The sequence below is a fragment of the Petromyzon marinus genome, chromosome 1, assembly GCF_048934315.1.
Source record: "Petromyzon marinus isolate PM22_M1 ecotype Great Lakes invasive population chromosome 1, UKy_Petmar_22M1.pri1.0, whole genome shotgun sequence".
Classification (NCBI taxonomy): Eukaryota; Metazoa; Chordata; class Hyperoartia; order Petromyzontiformes; family Petromyzontidae; genus Petromyzon; species Petromyzon marinus.
In genome coordinates this window covers 17,140,954-17,167,440 of record NC_133667.1, presented here as the reverse complement: position 1 = coordinate 17,167,440, position 26,487 = coordinate 17,140,954, and the positions used below count along the sequence as shown (strand labels likewise).

Below are 26,487 nucleotides of genomic sequence, written 5' to 3'. Positions count from 1 at the left end.
GGTCTTACCTCTTCACGATCCTGTGTAGCCAGTCACTATTCTTTCCTGGTCACATGTCTGAAATATTGCAGTTTTCCTGCACTTGGTAGCCTTGCTTTTAAACCCTGGCATTTTTTAAACCACCGGGATGGAGGATGGGGGAGGGCAACCTATGTGCCGCATATGGACTGCAACTTAATTTCGCTCGGCCTGTGTCCACATGAAGCCTACTGCTTTGGAAAGGTCCGCACTTTTTTTTCCATCACTGAAAGCACCTTTGGGCGCATCTGTGGCGAGATGTTAACTACCTCGCCTGGTATGGAGGAGGTTGTGGGTTGGATCCCATCCCTGAAGCATGTTGTGTATTTGGAGTTGGCATGTTCTCTCCGTGGTCGCTTGGATTTTCCTCCGGGTCCTCCGGTTTTTTCCGTCAACATTTAGAATCAATGTGCGTTCATAAGATTTGGCCTGCTATACATTTCCACGTGATAAGCCACTTTGTTGAGCCATCATTTGTGATGGCCAGGTCGCTTCTGAAAAAATAGCTATTTCGCTCATTGGGCCTTAATTGGTACAATAAAAAAAATCGTTCAGCTTTTAGTTACCTGGTCTAAACCATGACCTAAACACCTGCCTTGGTCTAAGCCGTGCTTTCCTCTTGTGCATGGTGGCTGGCGCTATGTGCGTGCTCTGCTCCTGCTGCCGCGGCGCGGTGTGGCCGGGAAAGGCTGAGGCCGGCTGGTTCAGCCACCGTTGCAGGAAGATAAACCACTCCAAGAGCTTCCTGTGGGGACTCATGCCCTCGGTGCTGCAATTCGGCTTCAGCGAAGAAGGTATTGGGCACACATACACGCACACACACACATTGGCCACACACATACATAGCAGTCACACACAAATACACAGCAGTCACTCGCACAGCAGTCTGCACGCACACAGCATTAAATTCAGAGTCTATATCCACACATGCACATTAACCACCGTTACGATAGTTCATACATTTACACGTTGGTCTATGCACATTATTCACACATGCACATTGGCCACACACACACACAAAGATCCCCCATATAGCCTTAACAGACTATATAAAGGCCAGCAGGTACACGAGAGGGTGGGTGGCCAGCACCATACCCGGCCGCCTTTGTCTCCTGAGTGGCGATACTTAAACACTGCACCAGTTAGTCATTTGTGGTTGAATCGATCTCGGGGAGGCCCAGGACCGGTTTAGATAGACGTCATTGGTGTTGGTCGTGAGCGGGAATCGAACTCAGGTCTCCGGGTTCGTAGCGTAGTGCACTTACCACTGCGCCAACGCTGCACCTTTGGTTTATACATATTCACACATGCACGTTGGCCACACACACACATACAGCAGTCCCACATACACGGCATCTATACACACTCATACAGTGGTCTCGACACATACACACATTACTTACGCACACATTGGGTCCCAAACACTAACATTCCTTCCTACACACAGCAGTTCACAGCACACTGTTCCACACGCATGAGCGCATACATACACACGCACACACTTGCCGCACACTATGGCGTACTCGCGCAATAGAGCATGCATGCACGCACGCTTATGCATTTTCTCTAAATGCCCACCCCCTAACACGTGCACAGACCCTGTGGTGCAGATCGCCATGGATGACTCGCGGCACGTGCTCTACACACGCACGGAGCGCGGCTGCCTGCAGGTGTTCGACCTGGGCGCCGACGGGCACGGCATGACGCGCGTTGCCAGCCTCTCGCACAGCAGCATAGTCAACAATGCCGCGCACGTCGCCAGGTGTGAAGGGGTTGATGGATCGCGTGGAGTTTGGGCGCTCGTGTGTGTGTGTTGTTAACTTGGTGTCAACTACTGTGTGCATCTGCCAGTCATCACAGTCGGTCAACCCATGGCACCTGGGTCTGTCCCGTGACCTGTCAGTGAGCCTTCGACACTTCACCTGGCCTCAAAGTGCACCTGGCCTGGCATAGGCACCTGTGGTAATGTCACCGTCACTTAGTGGCGAATGGCAGGTATTGGTTGTCTTGTTTGGTACTCTCACCTTAACTGGCACTTCAGCAAGCGGTTAGCGTGCTGCGCTACGACCCCAATGGACCCAAGTTCAAATTCCCACTCACGTCCTACATTAGTTCTACATATCTGAATTGATCCCGTGCCTCCCCGAGGTCAGCTCGGAATTAAGAATTGGTACCTGGTGCGCTGTGTAAATATCAGTACTGCGGAGATAAAGGCAGCTGGGAGTGGTGCTAGCCACACCACTCTCTCTTGTGTCATGCCGGCATGAATATAAACGCCGAGTTAACATTGTGCCCAGAGTTCAATTAGTCAGCATTTAAAAACAATTCAATCCACGGACTAAGACTTGACGAACATGTTGTCTAGCCAAGGGTTAAAATGACACACGCGAACTTAATGACGACACTGGTGTGGAGGGAGTTGTCATACCTGCTGCTGCGTATTGACGCATTGAAGCTCTAGTGTGCTAACGACACCATGTGTTCGCCGCTCTGCAGGTCGGTCGACCGTTCCAACTTCAAACCCATCATCCACATCTCGGCCATCGAGAAGTCTGAGTCCCTGAACTGCCACCTGCTTGCCGTGACCCACACGGGTAAGCGGCTGCCGCAGGACTGCATGAGGTGCAGTGCACGGATTACCGCGGTTATTACTGGCTGGGGCGCCGCGGTGGTGACATGTTAACTACCTTGCCTGGTATACAGGAGGTCGTGGGTTCGATCCCAACCCTAATGCCTGTTGTATATTTAGTTTACTTATTCTTGGTTCTTTCGGTAAAGTCACGTAGAAGGGAAACAATAAAATAATAAAAATATAAAACAATAAAATTCTCACGACGTTTCGACTGCAACACAAGCAATCATCATCAGGTGTGAAAACCACAGCAAGAAAATTTGAAAAAAGTTTACTTGTTATCTCTCTTCTTGGTCATGTAGCTTTTTCTCTGGGTCCTCCGGTTTTTTCCCTCCACATTTAGAATCAACATGTGTTTAGAGTATTTGGCTGCGATGAATTTCCACATGATGATAAGCCCACTTGGCTGCGCTATCATTTGTGGCCAGGTCGATTCTGAAAAATAGATACATAGCTCAGTGGGCTTTTCCTGGTAAAATAGTTTATTGTGTTTTTGAGAAGGGTTAATTGTTAATAGATTAATTAATTGATACGCGAATGCATATTTTAGTAACGAACCGATCGGAACCCATTATTACAGCTCATTGTCATTTTACTGCCGGATATAGGCCTTAACGCACTGTGTTGGTCATGGGGATTTTTTCACTGTACTCCTCGCTGGTCATTGCGGATTTGTGAGGTTGGTGAACTGGTCATAAGTTGTTTAATTTCTTGAATGCGATTATCAATAATGCAAAAAAAGGCAAGATAAGTGGTGAGTAATATTTGTGTCCGTTCTGGGCTTCTTCTAGGCTGATACAGCCTTCAATGAGTAACTGGTGTGGTGTGTAGAAAAAAGCACTGGGTTTGGTTCTGACCATACCATCCCTTCTCCCCGTGTCTCTTACCGGCCTTAATTCAATGCCCGATCCATAAATATACGAAGGAAACATCACAGCGATACACTCCAGTGCTCCTGGTGCGGTTATCTGGCTTGACCACCTTAATCTGAAATTGTAGTTGTTGCTCTGCGTCTACATCAGCAGCCGCATGAAAGAAGAAGACCGGCCTTAATAGTTGCTTGCCAAGAGCATTTGCGCGAACAGTCTGTATGGCTGTACGGGAGATCGTTGTAAATTTGTCACCGTGTTACATCTGTCCCCAGGCGTGCGCCTCTACTTTGCCGTGCGGCCATTCCAGTCGACGCAGGACCGGCCCAGCGGCCTGTCGCTCGTCCACGTTCGCCTCCCGCCGGGTTTCTCCGCCAGCGCTGTGTCCCAGAGGCCGGCGCGCGTCCACAGAGCCCTCTACAGCCGCGGTGAGAATGCATTTGGACACGGCCACGAGTTGGTTCGTAGTTCAAGGCTACGGTCACGGTAACGCTGTAATTACCCCGGTTTGCATCCCCCCCACACTACCCTTAAAGGCGTTTAAAAATGAAGTCGCCGCGGTGGCGAGATGTTAACTATCTCACCTGGTATACAGGAGGTCGTGGGTTCGATTCCGAACCCGATGCCTGCTTGTATATTTGGAATTTGGACGTTCTTCCCGTGGTCACGTGGATTGTTCACTGTGTGCTCCGGTTTTTTCCTCCACATTGAGAAATGTGCGTTTTGAATATTTGGCTGGACTAAATTTTCATTTGATAAGCCACTTTGTTGGACTATAATTTGTGGCCATGTCGCTTCTGAAAAATAGCTCAGTGGGCCTTACCTTGTAAAATAAAAATAGTTTAGTTTATTTTTTTATTAATACCAATATTGTCGCCTCAACCCCATGCTTGCATCGCTGACAGCATTGTCCGTCCTTTCACGTATCCGTCGCCTCTCAGCCTTCGTCTCCACCTTACCCTTTAAATGTCTTTGATGCACGTCGTTTCGATGTTCGTCGCACTTTTGAAGAAGCCATGCCTGACGTAAAACACGTATTGCTGTATTTAGTAAAAAATTCACGGATGAGGAGCGGGAAAATAAGTACTTCACGGATAAGGCGGCCGAATGTATCCCCGAGCACACCACACGCTCGTGTGCTGTTCCCATTCTGGTTTTATGAGGTACATTGTGCTACACACCCGACAACCCGAGTTTGATTCCTGCTCACAGCCAGCATCAGTGATGAATATTTAAACTGGTCCCGTGCCTCGGCTAGGTCGGCTCAGCCTAAATTAATACCTGTTCCAGTGTGTTAAACATTTGCAACTCGGGAGACAAAGATGGCCGGGCCTGGTGCTGGCCAACCCCACCCTTCCTCATGTGCCGAGGCGTGCCGGCCTTCATAGGCTTTGTTGCTTGCTAACAGCACTTGCCCCAGCAGTCTGTTAGAGGCTACAACGGGGGGGGGGGATCTTTGTGTGCTGGGCAGGCACTCTGCTGCTGGCAGCTGCGGAGAGTGAAGACAGCGACACGCTGTGGTGCATCGACAACGCCTCCTACCCGTTCCGTGGACAGCTTATGGAGTCGCAGGTATTATAAACAAACGAAAAACTATTAAGCCATGTTTTATTTTAGCAGGTAAGCCCCCGCTGAGCTATATGGAGCTCTTTTTCGGAAGCTGTCTGGCCGCCACAAATGAAAGCCCCAACGAAGTGGCTTTTCGTCACGTGTACATTAATAGCGGCCAAAAATACTCTGAACGCATGTTGGTTCTACATTTGGAGGGGAAAAACTCTCGAGGACACGGAGAAAAATCCACGTGACCACAGGGAGAGAGAACATGCAGACTCTAAATATACAGCAGGCTCAGGGTCGGGATTCAACCAACGACCTCCTGCATAAGAGGCGTGGCAGATAACATCTCGCCACCGTGAGAGAAGGCTCAACCAGGACACACGGTGAGCTGAAAGACCCTTCACTCTGTCAGTTTCGTTTTGTTGGCCTTCGTCTGCACCTCCGATTAGCACGGTTGGCTACATACGATGTGAAAGAAGTTTAACGCACATACGTACGTACATGGCCATGCCCACTCAGCCACACTGGCCGAGCTAACACAGTGAGTGGCCTCCTCGCTCTTTCTGATTTAGGCTTTGTCTGCTGCTCATAGCCCCTCCCCCCCCCCACCGTTTGCCTGCATCACGACTTGAGGATGAGGTTATCGTATTTGAAACTGAGGCTAAAATTCCGATTTTCGCAAATACTAGTGGTTTGTGGCGTATGATGTGTTGTGTACGGTATGTTGTAATGAAGCTGTGGTGTGTTGTGGTGTATTGTGCTGTGGATTGCTCATGGTGGTAGTGTATGTGTAGCTCGTTTTCACCGGTTATGGTATGTTGTGATGTGTGTGTGTGTGCGCAATAATATTGTTGTGGTGTGACGCGGTCTGTGTTTCGTGAGTCATACTTAGCGTCCGCTGCGTTGACACGCGCATGTTTGTGTGCAACCCGCGCTTGCTGTGGTGTGTTGCGGTGCGACTCGTGTGCCCGTGTAACTGCTTTATACTCGGTGCTGCTGCTGCTGCTGTGCCGTGCAGGTGACGATGGGTGCGGAGGTGCGTGCCTGGGCGCTGGAGTGCGTGGGTGGCGCTCCCCCTGCCCGTGGCATCACACCGCTGAACGGGGACCGCGTGCCCCACACCGAACCTCCGTCCGTCGCGGTTCAACACGCCACACCACCACCACGCTTCATCCTCCTCTCTGCACAGGTGGGAAGCCACCCGTGCACCTGGCCAATCCTGCTGAGATGGTGACGATGATAATGACGGTGGTGTTGGTGTTGGCGATGGCGATGATGGTGGTCATGACGGCAAAAATTATGGTTGGTGGTGGTGATGGTGATAAACGTTGTGTTTTGGTGAGGATGTGAATATTGATTGTGATGATGATGGTGGTGATGGTGATGATAGTGATTATATCGGTAATTGCGGTGATGATGCGGCCTCTGATTCTAACAAGGGTGATGTCGACGATTGCGACGATGTTAACGTTTTTGGTTGCGGCAGTGATTATTGATGATGCTGATGCTCTTGGTGATTGTTGTTGCGAATTATCATGCTAGTTATACCCCCCCCCCCGCCCCATTCCACCCTCCATCTGTGCTGCCTGCAGGGAAGCTACCTTTTCCAGAAGTTGCGTCCCGTTGAGCAACTGCGACACCTCCTGGTGAGCGCCGCCGGTGGCGAGAGCGACGACCTGCAGCGCTTCTTCCAGCTGCACCACGTACGTCCCCCGCCTGACCCCCGACCCCTGACCCAATAACCTTGCATTCACTAGGACTAGGCGTGTAACAATTTGCCCTCTTTGCCCGTGATTCGACGAGTTGTCACCATTTGTGAGGGTCTTGATTTGATTCGGGAATGGATTATTTCTCATCTCTTTTGTGCCGCCTTGTTCAGTACTTGCCGCCTCGTTTGTTTTGTGTTGTGTTTGTACTTCTTCATTTTTTCTGTGTACTGACTGTGGCGTGTGACACTTTGTGTTTGACGCTGGGCATGTGCAGGAGGACCAGGCGTGTGCCACCTGTCTGATTCTCGCTTGCTCACGGGCGGCGCACGATTCTGAGGTGTCGATGTGGGCGGCTCGAGCTTTCTACAGGTACGTGCGCCTCACATGCGGAGGGTGTGTATATGTGTGTCTCCCTCACAGAGGGAGATGCGTGTATCACAATCGAGTGTTACAACCTTGCGTTGCAACCTTAATAGGTGCCACAACAGTCTGTTAAAGGCTACACAGAGGGTTTTTTTGGGCTTATTCATATGCATGTGTGCTTGTGTGCACATATGTATGTGTGTGGTGTTGGCCACCCACCCCCTTGTGAGCCGTGCCTGCCTTCATAGGTGCTCGCTAACAGCACTTGCCCCAACAGTCTCGTGAGGCTATACGGGAGGGTCTTTGTCTTTGCATATATGTGCTGAATCAGTAGTGTAGCGGTTCGCTCGCTGCGCTACGAACCTGGTGATCTGAGTTAGATTCCCGCTCACGGCCAACACCGGTGACGATTATTTGAACCGGTCATGGGCCTTCCCTAGGTCGACTCAGCCTCCAATGAGTACCTGGTGCGGTGTGCAAACATCACCACTGGGGAGACAAATGCGGCCAGGCGTGGTGCTAGCCACCCACCCTCTCTTGTGCCGTGCCGCCCTTCATAGGTGCTACCCGTCAACAGCACTTGCCCCAGCAGTCTGTTCAGGCTATAGGGGGGTTATTTGCCTTTGTGTGCATGTACACGTGTGTGTGTGTGTGTGCTTCAGGTACGGAGGAGAAGCTCAGATGCGTTTCTCCGGCATGCTGCCTCAGGCGGTCCCTCTGGGTTCCTCCTTCACCCCCTCGGCACAGAGTGAGAAACTTTTTTTGTCCTCCTTTTCCTCCCCAGCATCCGCACTGAGCTTTGTAGATGCACACGTTTGTACGTGTAAAAGTCCTCTGTTGATCCACTGCTGGATGAATGCCTCCCACATGTCCTTTGGTCATGTGGGGGGTGTTAGCCATGGCCGGGAATTGAACTCGGGTGTCCGGGTTCATAGCGCAGTGCTAACCCCACTATCCTTTCTCCCTTTCCCCCTGGTTTGTGATCCTGCCTCCCAGAGACCATGCTGAACTTCGGTAGTCCTGTCGCAAGCTCCACTATGCTGCGGTCGCCTGCAGGAGGTCAGAATCAGAGTGTTTATTTATCGTGGAGATGTCCTATGAGCTATATGAAGCTCTTTTTTCCACAGATGTTTCAGTAGGGGCGAGTCAGAATGTTACAACAACAAACAATACAAAAACACAACAGAAGTGAACGTTACAAAAACAAACAATATAAAAACACGATGTGAGTGCAAAGTTATAGGAAAGGTAAGCAAATCACTAAATATAAATACGTAAAGGTAAACAAGTTCAAATTACATAAGTACACTAATTTCATCGTCCGTCTTTTCTCGTATCCGTCATCTCTCAGCCTTCGTCTTCACCTTACCCTTGAAATTTCTTTGATACACGTCGATTCGATATTCGTCGCACTTTTTCAGAACTCGTGCCCTATGTAAACCACCGGGGTATTACTGTATTTAGTAAAAAATCATGGATGAGGCATGGGAAAATAACTACTTTACGGAAAGGTCACGGAATAAGGCGGCCGAGTGTAGCCCCGGGCACACCACCCACTCGTGTGCTATTCCCATTCTGGTTTTATGAGGTACATTGCGCTACATACCCGGCAACCCGAGTTTTATTGCTGCTCACAGCCAGCACCAGTGATGGAATATTTAAACTGGTCCTGGGCCTCTGCTAGGTCGGCTCGGCCTAAATGAATTCCTGATGCCGTGTGTAAAACACAACAAGTAGTTGTAAAACTGATGTATTAACACTGCCTGTCTTTCCCCGTCACCGCCTCTCCCATCCGTGTGCATTTCTTTCTCGTAAGTGTTGAGCCCTCAACAGGCCGGCCTCGCTGCGCCCGGGACGGACGCGGCTGGTGCTGGGCTCGGCCCGGAGGTGGTGTTCTCGGGCCGGCACGATGGGACGTGTCTCTACCTCGCTCGCATCCTCAGGTGAGGGGGAGCGGGCCTGCTCGCAGGGTCATGATCACCACGATGCGTCGTCATCGTTGGCATCATCATTGCCATCGTGATGATCATTTTTATGATTATCGTCATAATTACAGTCGTTATCAATGTATGTTGAACTTCTTTCGCGCCGTACGTATCCAACCGTGCTATCGTGTTTATATTAATTTCCCCCATCACGATGATCGTGGTCATCATCATCGTTATCATAGTCGTCGTCATCACCGTGATTGTGATCATTAACCATCATTGTAATGTGCGGTCATTGAGACAGCAACTCCACAGCACAGTGTGGAATGAAGATATTGGAACCCAGCATCAACTTGAACGACGACGAAACTCATGGGCGGCAGGGGCAGCCAGGACAGCGCCAACAAGTCAGGCTGCAACCCCACGTCCCTGGTCCAACCTTGTCCGATCATCCCACCCTCATTTCTCGTTGCAGCAACTTCTGGGACGGGAACGTGGTTCTTGAGCATACGATTAAGGAGGGCAACCGGCAGCTCATCACCGTGAGTGTTTTGCTTCGGTGCCTTTGCACGCGTCATGGGAGGGGCTGTTTGCATGCAGAGGAACCCCCCCCTCCACCCCGCCCTCACCCTGGTAGAGTAAATTCAAGTAATAATAAAATACAGCGCAAATTTCCTTTCCGTTTCTCTTCTCTCACACCCTTGTCTTCCCTTGGTTTATTCACGCACGTTGCTGTTGGTCGTCTGCATGCTGTGTGCACCCAGGTGCTGTGCTATATCCTGCACCTGCTGTTGAAATAAAAAAATAATGTTAAACCACCCCCACCCACCACAGACTTAACAGAGCGGCTTTCATTTGCCTTCTCAGCTCGACAGCGCCGTGGCGGTGGCGCAACTGGACGACATGATCACTCGGCTCGAGGGCCTCGTTGAATTCCTGGACAAGGACGCGCAGTTTGCAGGCCCCTCCCTGACCAGGTGCGGTTGGCAGCAATGGCAAACCTCTCAACCCCTTTATCAGTGCTCTAACGTATTACAGACCAATTCAGACCTGATTGGTCACCCCGTGCCCCCTATAAATCTCAACGTTCATCCTACAAAGTCCCATCACAAGGGAGAAATGCAAACAAATCGACACATTTTTTTTTTTGCCCATATTTTAACGGCCGTACGCCATATGGACCTGAACTCAATTTCCCTGCACAAGAATGCGGGTGAACCGTATTGGTTGACAGGTATGCAATGGCGAGGTTTAAGTTTTTACGCGCATGTTGTGCGTACGTACGTACGTACACACTACTCATAGCCCAACCGTGCTTATTGGTTGTCGTCGGATGCACGTTAAATGTTGGCAGCCGCGGCATCCTTTGTGCGAGTGTTTACTCCGCCCAGCATTTACCGCCGCAATTGGTTGAACGATATTTAATTTAACCAGTTAAGGCCCCCTCAGCTATATATATTGGTCTTTTTCAGAAGCCACCTGACCGCAAATGATAGCTCAATGAAGTGGCTAATCATCACGTGGAAATTTGGAGCAGGCAATTTCTCTAAACGCACGTGTCGAATCTGGAGGAAAAAATCCTCGCGACCACGGGAAGGGAGACACGCAAACTCCAAATATACAGCAGGCGTCAGGGTGGGGATCAAACCCACCCACGACCTCCTGTATACCAGGCGAGATAGTTAATATCTCGCCGCCATGGTTAATTGGGCTTGAGCAGCACAAGTCGTGGCTGGGAGGGACCAGCTTGTCAATTGGTTTATATATCTGCTTCTTAACGTAGGTTTTTTGCGAACCCACTAAAATGTGTGTGTGTTTGCGTGTGTACTTGTGTGTGTGCTGAACGGTTGTGTAGCGGTTAGCACGTTGTGGTACGAACCCGGCGACCGGAGTTCGATTCCTGCTCCCGGCCAACACCTTTGACAATTATTTCAACCGATCCTGGGCCTCCCCTAGGTCGAACTCACCCTTAAATGAGCACCTGGTGCAGTGTGTAAAATCATTGTCACTGGGAAGACAAAGGCGGTTTGGTGTCGTGTTCGCCACCCCACCCCCTTGTGTCTCATGGCAGCCTTCATAGGTGCTCGCTAACAGCACTTTGCCCCAACAGTCTGTGAAGCTATATGGGGGTCTTTGTCTTGTGCGTGCTCAGTGGTTTCGCCACATCATCGGCCGTGCCCCAGAGGCTGCTGGGATACCCCCGGGTGGACGGTGGTGGAGGGCAGCACCTGCAGCAGGAGATGCAGCGCAAGTACAATGGTAAGGGTGAAGATTTCCCTGACAAAGAAATATAATGATTATTGATCATAACTTCTTCACGATCATCATCATCATTTGCCATGTTCAATCCGCTGCTGGATGAAGGCATCCCGAAAGCTGCCGCTACCACACATTGTCGATTGTGTTTCGGTCAAAGTGAATCCGAACGTACTGAATGTAAAATGCTCTTCGCTCACAATCGTATATCGCACCATATTTCCCCCCCTCACCCAACCAACCCTGCCCACCGCTCCCACCCTCCCAAACCCCCCTCCCCTCCTAGCTGAGGCCCAGGCACACGAGCGAGCTTCCCTGCAGCAGGTGGGCTCGCTGGTGCACCACGTCATCCAGACGCTGGCGCTCTGGAAGCTGCTGTGCGAGCACGGCGTGCCCGTCCTCACCGCCGCTCTGCCGCCGGTGAGCCTCTGTTGCTGGAGGCCAGTCGTTTTACGACGTGGTCTAGCGAGGAGCGCTGAAAGCACGAAACCGGGTCTCGGCATTTTTTTCCCCAAGCAGTCGCCGACGTAAAGACGTTTGTGTCGTAGGAGGAGTTCGATTTGTTTATTATTTAAAGTGGATAATTTTACTATTTAATTAAGTAAAGTCTTGAATTAGCAAATTCGCTGCTTGTGTCTGAGCAAGCTATGAAGAGCCTCTTGAGGGACAGAACATATCCAGCTTGAATCATGGACCTCAGTGATGCTGCTGGTTTAATGTCTGTAGTGCGGCGGTTAACACGCTGCGTAACGAACCCGGCGACCCGAGTTTGATTCCCGTTCACGGCCACCACCACCACCAGTGACGATTATCTGAACCGATCCTGGGTTTCCCCTAGGTGGACTCGGCCTCAAATGAGTACCTGGTGTGATGTGTAAACATCGCCACTGGAGAGACAAAGGCGGCCGGGAATGGTACTGGCTAAACCACCCCCTCGTGTGCCACCGTGCCGGCCTTCATTGGTGCTCGCTAACAGCACTTGTCCTAACAGTCTGTTAAGGCTATACGGGGGGATCTTTGTCTTTGTAACCTGACAATTAAGAACCCCTTAACAGAGTTTGAGAGGTTCACGAGTGGTGGCACAGTGGTTCGCGCACCACGCCGTGAACCTGGTGACTTGAGTTCGATTCCCACTCACGACCAACATCAATGACTAATATTTTAACCAGTCCTGGGCCTCTCCCCTAGGGGTAACTGATCCTGAAGTGAGTACAATGTCCAATCTTTACAAGATGTTTATTTGCTCACTGTATGGCACTGGAGAGACGAAGGCTGCCAGGAGTGGTGCTGATCACACTACCCCATTTGCACGCTGTTCTGGCCTTAATATGTGATCACTAAACAGCGCTTCCCCTCACGAACCTGTACAAGGCTACAACGGAGGATGTTCGTTATTGTTTTATGATCTCACCAAGCCAGTTCTCGGAGCGCCACACACTCACCCGTGTATGTGCGTGCAGGACATACGCGACACCCTGAAGGCCATGAGCCTACAGGAGCTGGTGCTGCGGGGCGACGCCGTCACCGGCGGCCTCATCACGGCGCTCATCAACCGCTACATTGGCGACTTGGCCTCCACGGACTCCATCAGCCAGCACCTGCGTGCCGCCTGCCCCCTGCTCTACAGCGTCGATGACGTCACCTGCTCCAAGGTGCGACCACCGTCATCATCTGGCGCTAAGTTACGGGCATGTATTACAAATGTAAATGGTTGGGCGCCGAGTGTGAAGACGATGCAACGAGATCCGTGACTGTCCTCGTGACACAGGCCAACGAGCTGCTGCAGAAGTCGAGGCAGCAGTTGGGCGGCGCGGAGCGTGAGCGTGCGCTGCGCGAATCTCTGCAGCTCTACCGCCTCATCAGCCACCAGGTGGACCTGCCGCTCGTGTGCAGCCAGTACCGGCACGGTGAGTGAGGCCCTTGGTGTACAACTAAAATGGAAAAACTACGAAGAATTAAACTACTTTTTATGTTATCAGGTAAGGCCCACTGAGCTATGTGGCTCTCATTTAGAAGTGACCTGGCCGCACCTGATAGCTCAACGAAGTGGCTGATCATCATGTGGAAATTTTTAGCAGCAGCCAAATACTCGAAACGCATGGCATTGATTCTAAATGTGGAGGGACAAAACGGAAGGACCCGGAGAAAAATCGACACGACCACTTGAAGAACATGCAAACTCCAAATATACAGGTTTCAGGGTCAGGATCAGGATCGAACCCACGTCTGTTTCATACACATGGAAACTTAGCATTATCAGAATAGAATCTGAATATTTATACTGGAGGAATCCAATGAGGTATCAATTTAGAGTTTTTTTACAGATATAGTGTAAAAATGTATGCCATCGCTGCTTATGACGACACATTAATTGGATGATGGATAATGAGCGAGTGTGTGCGCGTGTGCCCCGCTGCGTGTGCAGTGCGGTTCTACGAGGGTGTCCTGGAGCTGTCTCTCGGTGCGGCCGAGAGGCTCGACCCGCAGGGTCTGGGCCTGCACTTCTACAAGAACGGGGAGCCCTCCGAGGACGCTCAGGGCCGCCAGGCGTACATGGAACGGTAAGGGACCCCCCCCCCCCTGCCCCTTACTGTGACCTGCCAGCTGGCATTCGACACTCCACGTGGCCTTAAAGTAGTGCACATAGCCTGGCGCGAATGCCGTGGTTGTTGTTACATGTGCGTGCCTGTGTGTGGTGCAGGCTGGAGTGCTATCGCTGTGTGACGGACATGCTTCAGGAGCTGGTGCAGGCGTCGCGAGCGCCCGTCCAGTCCCCGAGCGTCCCGTCGCACCCGGGCCCACCGGCCGCGCCGGCTGACACCAGCCCCTTACCCAGCACGGAGCAGGCTGCACAACACGTGAGGAACAAATACAAAGGTCCCCCCTATAGCTTTAACAGACTTTTGGGACAAGTACCGTTGGCGAGTAGCACCTATGAAGGCCGGCACGGCACGTGAGGGGATGGGTGGCCAGCACCACTCCCGACCGCTTTTTTCTCCCCGGTGGCGATGTTTACACACCACACCCGGTACTCATTTGAAGCTGAGTCGACCTAGGGGAGAGTCCCAGGACCACATGAGATATTCGTCACTGGGTTTGGCCATGAGCGGTAATCGAACTCGGGTCATAGCTGGGCTCGTAGCGGAGCGCGCTAACCGGTACACTACCAATCCCCTCACAACACACGAGGAACACACACAAAACAATACAAACGTATACATGCGTGTAAGTGCACAACAACAACAGTGACGGTGACGTCCCGACGACACTAGCTGCACTTTGAGGCCACCTGCTGCATCTGAAGGTTTGCTGGCAGGTCACAGGACCGATCCAGGTGTTGTCGGTTAACTGAGATGCACCACCTTTGCTCACCGTTGGAAGCAGCGCACGGACACAGGCAGTGTTCACTTGCACACAGGCAACGTTTGCACACAGATAGCACACACGAGCGCTGCACACACGCACACACACCCACTCAACAGCAGTAGCGATAAGCAATGAGCTGTGGTCACGCGTGATGTGACAAAGCTGGCTGCTGGCCCTCCCTGTCCCCCCCCTCCGTGCAGTATGAGCAGATGCTTCGTTTGGCTCAGCGCTGCACAGACGAGCTCTTCCACATCTCCCTCTACGAGTGGCTCGTGGCTGCTGGCCTCCCAGACAAGCTGCTGGAGGTGATGATGATAGTTGTGACGACGGTGGAGATAATGATGAAGGTGGTGGAGGTGAAAATGATGATGATGATGATGCTGGAGAAGAAGATGATGGTGCGTGTGATAATGTTGATGGCGATGATGTTGGAGGCAATGGGGATTGTTGTTGGCGTTGGTAATGATCGCGACGATGACTGGGTTTTTCCACTGCGGAACCCAAGCCATGCTGCTGACATCGCATACATGAACAGGTTGAGCCTCTTGTATGGCAACAATGATTACCAGACCCCCCACCCCCTGGCCCTGCTTGGCCTCAAGCCAGATTCAGACATCTTGTGATGCCAAACACATGACAGTTTTGTTATTTGACTTGGCTAATTTTCCCACGAGAAAAAAAAACGACCACACACACACACACACCCTGTATTGCTCCCGCTTGGGATTTGTTTTTTGAATGTTATCCAACGTCCCATCCGGACGTTCTCGTGCAGGTGTCGTCGCCGTACCTGCAGCCGTACCTGGTGCGCATGAGCTCCCTGCAGCAGGACAAGCTCACCTACCTGGACCTGCTGTGGCGTTTCCACCAGAAGTCGGGCGCCTTCGGTGCCGCGGCCCGTGTGCTCGCCCGCCTCTCCGACATGAGCAGGTGCGCCCGCCGCCACCACTGCCATGTTCTTCTACTTCTTCTCCCTCTTCTCCCTCTTCCTCTCCTTCTGTCGTACGGCTGACGTAGATGCAGAGCAACAAACTACAATTTCAAGATTCTGATGATCAAGCCAGATAACCGCATCAGGAGTAGCGGAGTGTATCGCTGTGTGTATATCGTGCGTACGTTGAACTTCTTCTGCACTATGTAGCCAACCATGCTAATTGGAGATGCGGGGGAAGGGACAGCCAACTAAACACAAAAAAATAACACAGTTATTGGAAAAAGTGTTCGATGCAACTGGCCAGAGGCCCTTTCTCAATGTGCCTGTAAAAGTTTAATTCTCCCATTCCGTACCGACTGCTTTTTCTTGCATCGATAACCCCCGGGGGGCCCTCTGCCTTCTTGATAATTTTCTCGGCTTATAAGTTTTCGCCCTCCCGCACATTTAACACGCGCAGCACGGAGGTGACGTTGCAGCAGCGCATGGAGTACCTCGCCCGCGCCATCCTCAGCGCCAAGAGCTCGCCGACCGTGCCGCCCCACGCCGCGGACGGCGAGTTTCTGCACGAGCTGGAGGAGAAGATGGAGGTGAGGAGGGGAGGGGTGGCCGTTGTGGGCAGCGGGTAGTGGTGTTAGCAGTTACAGTCCTGTGCTGCGCTACGAATCCGGCGACCCGAGTTCGATTCGCGCTCACGACCAACGCCGGTGACGATTATCTTAATTGGTCCTGGGCCTCCTTCCCTAGGTTGACTCGGCCTAAAATGATTACCTAGTGCGGTGTGTAACCATCGCCACTAAGCAGACACAAAGGCCCTGGCGTGGTGCTGGCCACACACCCCTCTCGTGTGCCACAGATACACGGTCGTTAACTAAAACTTTTGAACAAAAAAACGCAGAGGCAAGGTAGGAGCCACGCTTAGAATTGCGTTGAGAGACAGAGAGAGGAACGCACCTATTAGGGAACATACACAGGTACATTTAATACAATTTTAAACTGTTTCCGAAAGCCAGGTGGGCTTAGGCAGGACAAATCGCGGATGTGCCTCTTGCGATGTGTTTGCGGCATTATGCCAGCATTTTACTTCCTGAAGACGCCCGATCGAATCGACAAACATCATGCCAAACAACACACGCTGCAATCTGAAGATGCTAACGAAGAGCTCGAGCTGTTTGTAACAAATCTCCGATATAATAACTGCAAAAAAATTAGCGATGTTTAGCAATAGCAGGGAACATTGAGAAAGAGGACCGAAAAAAGTTGGGTTTGAGATACATTCATGATGAAGGTTTTTTTCGGGTCAGATCGCGTAAGTGTAAACGTGTCGTTAACGCACCACCACTCGTCTCGGCCAATTGGTAAGGTTTGTCACGTGAACAAAACGTGCGTGTTGGTTACAACTCCAGCACGCCGGTGTGTTGGAGAGTAAACCCACAACATTTACAATTTGAGTACTGTGACGTTTTGTTGATAATTACAACCAGCTTCATCGGGCGATTTTTTTTATCATGATATGTATGCGAGCCGGTCACATATGCGTCTCCGTACGTCGGTAAGCGTCCTCTGGGTGGCGTGTGCTGTGCCCTGAGCAGGTAGCGCGGATTCAGCTGCATATCCAAAAGACCCTCGGCAAGAGCTATGGCGCCTATCCCGGCATTGCAGAGGCACTCAGGCAGCTGGACTCTCAACTGATGGACGTCACCAAGGTACGTACACGTGACACGGCAGCAGAACGGCACAACGTGTGCATCTCCTCGCCTCCGATTGGCACGGTGGGCTACGTACGGTGCGAAAGAAGTTCAACATACATACTTGGGTCACACAGAGATCCATAGACTCACACAGAGATCTACAGACCCATTTCTTGAGAACTGATTTTTGTGTTTAGTCTGTTGTCCTTCCCCCCCCCGCACCTCCGATTAGCATGGTTGGCTACGTACGTTGCGAATTAATTTCTACATACCTGCATACTTGACTGGCTGTGTAACTCCCGGTTATCCGTGGGCAGATTTATTATCCCTGTTGGCAATCCATCGTTCTTGTGAAAATATAAATATTGAGAACAGGGTATTTATCCCACCATAATCTGTGCCTTTTGTACACTACTGAGGGTGGTTAAAGTCGTTCCTGGGCTTTTGTCACCGATCGGTGCAAACCCACAACAAAACTTTAAGGCGGCCATGTGGGGTGAATTATTTTAGAATGGTCAGCAGGTGGCAGAGGTCGCTCCAAGCGTGCTCATTGTGCGTGAGGGAATGTGGCGGTCAGTGAGGCTTGTGCACGGCGGTGGAACACAGAGCAAGTGCTGAAGTTTTCTTGTACACGAAGGTACCGAGGCCAGCCGACAAACACAGACTAGTAACTCGTGCCTCAGTTACCGATTACTTCGGTAAGCAATGAAAACACACCACACATTCTACAATAAAAACACACCACACATTCTATAATGAAAACATACCACGCATTCCACGTCTGCAACCCCAGGCTACGTGGTGGGTAAGCAAATGCATATTTTTTACGGCTGATTTACATTTGTTTTGATTTTATCTGGGCAACCCCACCCCATTACAAAAATGTACTGTTAATGTGGAGCTGACCGAATAAGTGCTCCGATTGCTCTCAAAGTGTGGAGTAAGTGTTTTGACTTGACGGTTGTATTTGACTGCGTCGAATGTGGTGTTGCGTTGAATTCCTCATTGCGAAAGCACGCTCGCGTGTGTGTGTGCGTGTGTGTGCGCGTGTTTGTGCGCGTGTGTGCGCGCGTGCACTTGCACGGCCGTGTCAACAGCTGTACGGGGACTTTGCGGACCCGTACCACTTGTCGGAGTGCAAGCTCGCCATCCTGCACTGCGCCAGCCACGCCGACACCACCCTTGTCCAAACGCTGTGGCGCGACATCGTGGAGAAAGGCAGGAGGAGGAGGATGGGAGAACAGCACACTCCTACCGCACCACCACCACTCGGGCAAAGGGGGTTGTTAACCAATGATCGATTTTGTGATAATCTGTTGAACTTCTTTAGCGCCGTACGTAGCCAACCGTGCTAATCGGAGGTGCGTTTCCCAGTGCGCTTCTTCTACCCTTCCTGGTCTCCCCCTCTCACCATCTCACTGATCTCTGCCCCCCTCCCTCCCACTCCGTGCTCACAGAGTTGCAGGAGAGCATCTCCAGGAGCCCCGCAGACCGCATGCAGCTGCTGAACCAGAAGCTCGTGTCCCTGGGCAAGAGCTACAGCAGCACGCCACAGTACTTCCCGTTGGGTGGGTCCTCCGCACTGCTCAGCAATGTTGTTATTGTTTTATATATATTTTATTATTTTATTGTTTCCCTTCAACATGACTTTACCGAAAGAGCTAAGAATATGAAAAATGTTGTTGTTCTTCTGTATGTATGTATGTGCTGTACGTGGAACTTCGTTTGCTCCGTACGTAGCCAACCGCGCTAATCGGAGGTGCGGGGGGAAGGACGGCAAACTAAACACTAAAAGCAGTTCTCAAGAAATGGGTCTTTGTGTGAATCTATGTATCTCTGTGTGAGTCTACGGATCTCTGTATTAGTCTGTGTATGTATAACTGCTTTTGCACCGAACGTAGCCAACCTAAACGCACAAAGCAGTTTTAAAGAAATTAGCTTTCCATGTACATGATTTAAAGGTGCACATCTTCAGTGGCTTGATGATGATGATGATGCGATGCTAATGGTGGTCACGGTAATGATGTGATGGTTTGTTTTTATATTGAACTTCTTTCGCGCCGTACATAGCCAACCGCGCTGATCAGATGTGCGGGGGGGGGGGGGAACTCCTTGTCTTTGTGTCGCAGAGTTCCTGGTGCTGACGCTGGAGCAGCACGTGTGCACCCTGGGCTGGGACGAGGGCTTCGTGCCGCACACGCTGCTGCAGGTCGGCGCGGACCTGCCGCTGCTGCTGCACACCTACGACAAGGTCTTCCGCACCAAGGTGACCATAAAGGGGGGCGTTGGCGCGGGGGTTTATCATCGCCGTGACCGAGACGGCCCACGGTGACGCCCTGGCTAATTCTGCGTTTGTGGCTGTTTTCAAGCAGGGACAGCCCTGGTTAAAAACGGTGTGGGTGTTCATATTCTTAGTTTTTTCGGTAAAGTCACGTTGAAGAGAAACAACAAAATAATAAAATATAGATAAAACAATAAAAAAATTCTCACGACGTTTCAACCATAACTCAAACGGTCATCTTCAGGTGTGGGTGTTGTTAACCATGCGGCCGCCCTGGTTAACGCGGCGTTGTGGGTGTTTTTTTAAGCAGGGACCGCCCTGGTTAATACTGCGTGGGTGTTGTTCACCACGGCGGTGTGTGTGTATATTCACGTGCCGTCTGCTTTGCGCTGGACGTCAAAAGGGTCCCCCCGTGATGGCGCTCGAAAGTTGGTGGTTGCGGTGCACCTCCGATTTATCACGGTTTGGCTACGTATAGTGCGAAAGACGTTCAAGAATAGTTCAGGTGTGCCGGTTGTGACGATTCAAATTTTATAAATGGTCTTCTGATCTACTTAATTAGGGCGCTGCGGTTGAGAGATGTTAACTAACCTGGCCTGGTATACAAGAGGTTGTGGGTTTGATCCTGACCGTGACGATGCCTGCTGTCTATTTGGAGTTTGCGTGTCTCTTTCCGTGGCCGTGTGGATTTTTCTCCGGGTCCTCGGATTTTTCCCTCCACATTTAGAATTAACATTATGCGTTTAGAACACTTGGTCGCTATAAAATTTCCACGTGGACGATAAGCCACTTGGTCGAGCTATCATTTGTGATGGCCAGGTCGCTTCTGAAAAAGAGCTACTATATATAGCTCAGTGGGCCTTACCTGGTAAAATAAAAATAGTGTTTAGTTTACGCTATGCGGGAGATCTTATCTTTGCGCGTGGGAACGTGTGGGTGGCTGCACAGGACACGTGCTGGTACCGGCTCCGACAGCCGCTGCACCTGCTGCATTCAATCCGCTCCATCCTGAACAAGTACCTTCAGCAGCCGGAGACCGTGCCGCCCAGCGAGAGGTGCGTCGGCCGCCGCGTGGTCGTTCCGTCGGCATGGGGGGGGCGGGGGGGGGCAGTGTTGGCGGCCTACTGTGTGCTGCGTGTGGAGACTCGCGTACGCGTCTTGTGTTGCGTTTTAGTACGCGCGTGTGTTGTGTGTGCAGTCTGTTCTCCGATAACGCGGTGTGAAAGAGTTCGACATTCCTACATACGTACGTGCTTGGGTACCTGTCTTCCCGTTGGAAATGTCGTCGTGACAAACGGCGGTACGTCATTATTATTCTCGTGCATAGGATACAACGTCGTGCATATGGGGCACACGTGCCCTGCCGTAACAGGACACGACATTGCCTCATTTATGATTCAACACCCATTCGCCGCCTTAACGTTGGGGCGCGGGTTGTTGTAGACGGTTGTTCACCAACACCTGCCTGGACCTGATGGCCGACTACCTGATGGAGCTGAAGGCCATGGAGCAGAGTCTGGAGCTGCAGCAGACCGTGGGCAGCTTCCGCTCGCTGCAGGCCAAACTCGAGAGGCTCCTCTGAAGGGCCCCCCCACCTCCGTACCGGCTCGTCGGCTGCGCCGCACCGACCACTGCCGCCGCTGCCACCACTACCCGCTCACCCGAGGGCCCACTGCCTCCACCGTTTCTTGTCAGAACCTTCACCGTCAGTCACCGGTGTGTGTGTCTCGGTCATCTGCAGTGGCCGGTTCTTGACCACAGGGCCCGCTGTGGTCAACTTTGCCCGAGATAACCGTCGGATTTTGTCGCACGCGGCAGACGCGGAAGCAAGATGGGGTTGCTCCGCCTGTTTCTGATAATGCTGGAACGACGGGGGGGGGGGGGGGCGTGGGGGGGGCGGACACTCTTGTGGTGCTGTTTGTTTTTTATGGACGCTTTGAGATTTTCTAATTGTTGAATGTGAGTGAATGACAAATAAATGAATGTGATTAACTGAAGCAGGTGAGAGATAAACCATTGCCCTTCTGAATCTTTTTTTTTCCTTTGTAAGGGAGTCCGTCCTAGGTCGTACAAAATATCCCACTATTGAGAACTTTCCCATTGGCCAGCAGCAATAGCAGCTCCCAGGCCTTTAGCACCGATCAGTGTAAATTGGTGTTACTGCTTTTATCGAGGTTTAAGGCTTAAAATTCCCCTGTCGTTACAGTCGAGTGCAAACACGCGAAGATATGATTGGGACAAAACGAGCGAGCGAGCGAGCGAGTCGGGCCAAACGCGGTGGTGTAGCTTTTGGTTGCCATTTGCCCCTGGCCCAGTGCCGGATGAAGCTAGTGCGGGGCCTGTAGCATATGTTATAAAGGGGCCATAAATTAAAAAAAAACACGTAAATATGAAAACATTTTAAACTTGCGTCGTGAATTGTATTTTTTCATTTGCTGTACGGCCAGATAATCCGACAAATCGTTAACCTTAAACACCCAGTCGTTCATAAAAGTTTAAGGCAGTATAGCACTATTTTAACAGAGCAAGTGCAGAATCACTGAACCGAAATTGATAGCTTGAAACCATTTGAAAGTGCTGGGTCCGTAGCATGTGTAGCTACTTTTGCTACGAGGATAATCCGGCACTGGCCCTGGCACAACAAATATAAACTGCCCCCCCCCCCGTGTCTTAATTTTCTCCTCTACCGCTCTGCGTAGCTGGCGCGGTGGGGGAGCGGTGGGGGGGGGCCTGCAGTTTCGCCTGCCTGCCTGCACGCAATTCCATAGCTGCCGCCGCCGCTAGCCACGTACACCGATGAGACCCGGGACGCCTGAGCCGGTGGTGAGACCGGTCACAGGACGCACGGAAGATTCTCCCCCCCCGCCCCGCCCCCGCTCGTTTGTGTGTGCCAATGATGAATGAAAGTACTCGGAGCTGCCGACGGCTTGGTACTGTCGTGCCATTTTCCAACGCGGTATTTTTTAAGTCTCGCATATTTTGGAGCTCTCCAGTGGAATGATTTGGGCAGCTGATGTGTGTGGTTTTCTTTTGGCACGTGTGGTTTTGTTTTGGCACATAATGTTTTGCCTTTCGGGGGGGGGGGGGAGGGGGCTATAGGTGGCAAGCTTGGTCCCGGTGAAGTGTTTCTGGATTCCCACATGCGCCTGCGGAACATAGATATACCATAATTGTTTGGATTATAAAATACTCTGCAAAGTAAGACCCCGCACCCTTAAACGTGTGCTCGGTATCAATAAAGTTGTACAAATACACCCACGTAACCTGCCCCCCATTTTTTTTAAGATTCGCCCCCCCCATTTTTTTTGGTTTTTTGCTTTCAAATGGCTTAAGGGGGGGGGGGATAAGCGCATCTCATGATCTGTAGAATTCGGTCGTCGGTGTATTCATGTACAACATGATCGGCTGTTTCCTATTGTCTGCATAGCCCTTTGCACGCTCTTTGTTTTTTGCTAAACAAATTTGTTCACTCGACACAACATTAGTCGGATTGTTGAATTAAACAAAGGCTGGAATGGCAAGCGCCTCATCCACTAGTCGTGCCGTTGTGGGCGACGGCAGTGGCCACCCGGATGTTTCTGGAGGCACCCAGAGCCGAATGCCACGTGGAGGAGCCGGCGGGGGGGGGGGGGCCGTGATTGACGAATGCTAAAATCAAGCCCATTGTGGGGGCTTGACCGGACGATCGCCTGTAGCCCCTTAAGTGCATGTTAAACCCAAAAGGTTTAAGGCAGTTGAGAGGTTTCTCAAACGCTGCGTGATAATATTCGGCTGACCCGGTTGCAGTGAATCGACTGGCTGAGGTGACTGGCAAGATGCGCACCAGCTGTTGCCCCCTCCCCTGCGGTGCCAACTTGCTGTGTTTTAGTTGCCCGGAGCCACCGCTCATTGTTGTTGTGAGCGTCATTCCTCCGTTCTCCATTGTTGTTGAAGGGCGACTGCCTCCCAACTACCCAGTAACCTCAACGTGCCCCATAGCCTGGCACTGACCAATAGAGGCCTTCACGAGCCGCTTCCTCCACAGAGGGCCGATCTTAACACTTCTGGTACCAGTCATCGGCAAGTCCATGGGGCTCCTGCACCGTCAATTAGCACGGTTGGCTACGTACGGTGCGAAAGAAGTTCAACGTATAAACTAAACTTTTTTTTATTTTACCAGGTAAAGTCCGCGGAGCTACATAGCTCTTTTTTCAGAAGCGAACTGGCCACACATGAAATGCTCAACGAAGTGGCTTATGTGGAAATGTATAGCAGCCAAATACTCTCTAAACGCATCTTTCTAAATGTGGAGGGAAAAACCGGAGGACCCGGAGAAGAATCTACGTGACCACGGGAAGACAGAGACACAAACTTCAAGTATATACAACAGGCTTCGGGCTCGGGATCGAACCGACGTCCTCCTTCGCCACCGTGGCGTCCAATGTTCTGGAAAGCCAACAAACAGCCTGCCTGGCTAAACCTTTCGTATGTGTCGAGACGGAATGTGTCAAGTTAATTCGTTTTCTCGGCTTCTGCGGGAACTTAACGTTATCGGCTGGTGCCAGTAGAGCAAATCGCGTTGTGCTGTACAACTTCGGTTACTCGCCTTCAACCCACACTGTGACCTGGCCGTGGCGAAGTGAGAGTCAAAAAAAGCCTCAGCAGTGGATTTGCATAGGGCTGTACGTGCACATGTAAGACCAACCCAAGTTGGACTTTGTAGGGTCTTCGCGGATTTGTCTCCAGGGTAACGGGAGCGGCAGGTCGCTATTTATATTGGGAGGGGTGGAGAGGGCAAAATGCAACCCCGGTTAAATTCCCTTTAAGTCTGCGCGACTCGTTTTCGATCATTAATAAGTGAACGTGTGATGGATTCGAGGGACGACGCTAATTTTTTTAAAGTGGCATCACTGGTAGCCGGGTTTAAACCCCCCCCCCCCCCCCAAACAGAATCGGTAAACGATACGTTTCCCTCGCGTCACTGCGTCTCCACATTTAAATAAAGAACCCCCCCCCTTACCTTTTAACGACGGTTGTTCAGTGATTTGGTCAGTAAGCGAGTATAGGGAATGCGCAGGTATTCGTTCCGATAGCATCAAAAGTTACCCCCCCCCCCCACACTTTTTTACCCCCCAAAAAATAATTTTATATTCAATCGATGGATATTAATACATAAATATACTAACAACATTATGAACACACAACATGGAAAGAAACGCGGTTAATGAATGGATTAATTAATATTTACTGTACCTACAACAGCCCGTCGTTAACAGGGGATTGGTCGGTAAGCGAACTTTGGGCTATAGAGGCACTACACTACTATGCACTACACTATACACTACACTTTACACTCCACTACTATACACTATACACTCCACTACTATGCACTACACTATACACTACATTGCTATACACTACACTATGCACTCCACTACTATACACTACATTATACAATACACTACTATACACTGCACTACTATACACTACACTATTATGCACTACACTACTATACACAACACTACTATACAATACACTATACACTACACTACTATACACTACACTACTATACACTGCACTATACACTACACTACTATACTATACACTACTATACACTGCACTATACACTACTATACACTACACTACTATACACTACACTATATACTACACACTACACTACTATACACTGCACTATACACTACACTACTATACACTACACTACTATAGACTACTATACACTACACTATACACTACACTACTATGCACTACACTGCTATACACTACACTATACACTCCACTACTATGCACTACACTGCTATACACTAAACATTGGGCTCTATGGAGGCCCGTCGTTAAGCGGATTAGTCGTTAACAGGGGTGGTCGTTAAGAGGGGTGGTCGTTAAGAGGGGCGGGGCTCGCACGCCCTGAGCTACGTAGTCGTGACACTCGACGCTCAAAGTGCTCGTAACTCGATGCCAGCCGCGCCACGAGCGGGGTGCGTGTCGATTAACGCACCCTCCCGGCTCCGGCGTGGAGCCGACCTTGTTTCGCTCGCTCGTCTTGATTTGAACAAGCGCACTGGGTTTGAGTCTGAACTTTGACTATGCCGTGCGCGACACGCAACTCTGTTGACGATCCGTGTCTCCGCGTTCAAAGTGTCTCCCGCTCCGACGGGAGCTCATCCGTTTACGGCCCTGAGCGGGCGGTGACATTTCTCTCAAAACGTCTTGGCTGACCTCGGCGCCCATCACACACTGGACATCTGTTGGGGGGGGGGGGGGGGGGGGGGAGAGCTTCATAGCTCATCGGATTCCTTAGGTTTAAGTTAAGATTCCGATTCTATGGAGTGGGGGGAGGGGGAGCATTGGCGAATCTCCCCACCAGATGGGACAACTGCTGTTGACTTCTGCAAAAGTAGCACTTAAAAATTAAACTTGTTTATTTTACCAGGTAAAGCCCACAGGGCTGTATAGCTTTATTTTTTTTTTCCAGAAGCGTGCTGGCCACATGTGACAGCCCAATGAAGTCGCTTATCATTTGGACATTTATAGCAGCCAAATACTCGAATTGCATGTTTCTAAATGTGGAGGGAAAACCCGGAGTATCTGGAGAAAAGTCCACGCGACCACGAAGAGAGAGAGAGAGACGCGCAAACTCCAACTCAACAGCAGGCGTTAGGGTCGAGATCAAACCCACGACCTCCTGCATACCAGGCGAGGTAGTTAACATCTCACCATCGCGGCGCCCAATTTTATTTGACCGAATACGGGAGGGATGGTGGCATCCATGTATTCTTCCATTGTTTTAACTTGCAACTGGAACAATCCGCGCCGTCAATTACGGGAACTGGGAAATTCAACTCGACCGAAATGTGCTGTTTGTGTTCGCGTGCTTGATTGCTATGCC

General features: G+C 50.9%; 1 protein-coding gene across 3 annotated transcripts in view; it reads left to right on the top strand.

Moving 5' to 3' along the window:
- Positions 1–23,130, top strand: part of NUP155 (nucleoporin 155) — a 30,613-nt gene extending 7,483 nt beyond the window's left edge. For 2 of the 3 annotated variants that reach the window (XM_032956096.2, XM_032956106.2), the window contains exons 8-35: positions 707–812; positions 1,615–1,780; positions 2,515–2,612; positions 3,795–3,947; positions 4,991–5,091; positions 6,095–6,265; positions 6,669–6,779; positions 7,060–7,154; positions 7,811–7,896; positions 8,145–8,207; positions 8,965–9,091; positions 9,552–9,618; positions 9,944–10,053; positions 11,229–11,335; positions 11,619–11,752; positions 12,793–12,984; positions 13,101–13,239; positions 13,758–13,893; positions 14,034–14,190; positions 14,899–15,003; positions 15,474–15,628; positions 16,090–16,219; positions 17,222–17,335; positions 18,418–18,538; positions 18,778–18,888; positions 19,450–19,586; positions 20,550–20,656; positions 21,045–23,130. In XM_032956096.2, coding sequence (XP_032811987.2) covers positions 707–812; positions 1,615–1,780; positions 2,515–2,612; positions 3,795–3,947; positions 4,991–5,091; positions 6,095–6,265; positions 6,669–6,779; positions 7,060–7,154; positions 7,811–7,896; positions 8,145–8,207; positions 8,965–9,091; positions 9,552–9,618; positions 9,944–10,053; positions 11,229–11,335; positions 11,619–11,752; positions 12,793–12,984; positions 13,101–13,239; positions 13,758–13,893; positions 14,034–14,190; positions 14,899–15,003; positions 15,474–15,628; positions 16,090–16,219; positions 17,222–17,335; positions 18,418–18,538; positions 18,778–18,888; positions 19,450–19,586; positions 20,550–20,656; positions 21,045–21,183 — 3,438 coding nt within the window. In that variant the 3' untranslated portion in view covers positions 21,184–23,130. The remainder of the gene's footprint in view (positions 1–706; positions 813–1,614; positions 1,781–2,514; positions 2,613–3,794; positions 3,948–4,990; positions 5,092–6,094; positions 6,266–6,668; positions 6,780–7,059; positions 7,155–7,810; positions 7,897–8,144; positions 8,208–8,964; positions 9,092–9,551; positions 9,619–9,943; positions 10,054–11,228; positions 11,336–11,618; positions 11,753–12,792; positions 12,985–13,100; positions 13,240–13,757; positions 13,894–14,033; positions 14,191–14,898; positions 15,004–15,473; positions 15,629–16,089; positions 16,220–17,221; positions 17,336–18,417; positions 18,539–18,777; positions 18,889–19,449; positions 19,587–20,549; positions 20,657–21,044) is intronic. The other variant, XM_032956116.2, reaches the window with a different exon arrangement.
- The last annotated feature ends 3,357 nt before the right edge of the window (positions 23,131–26,487 follow it).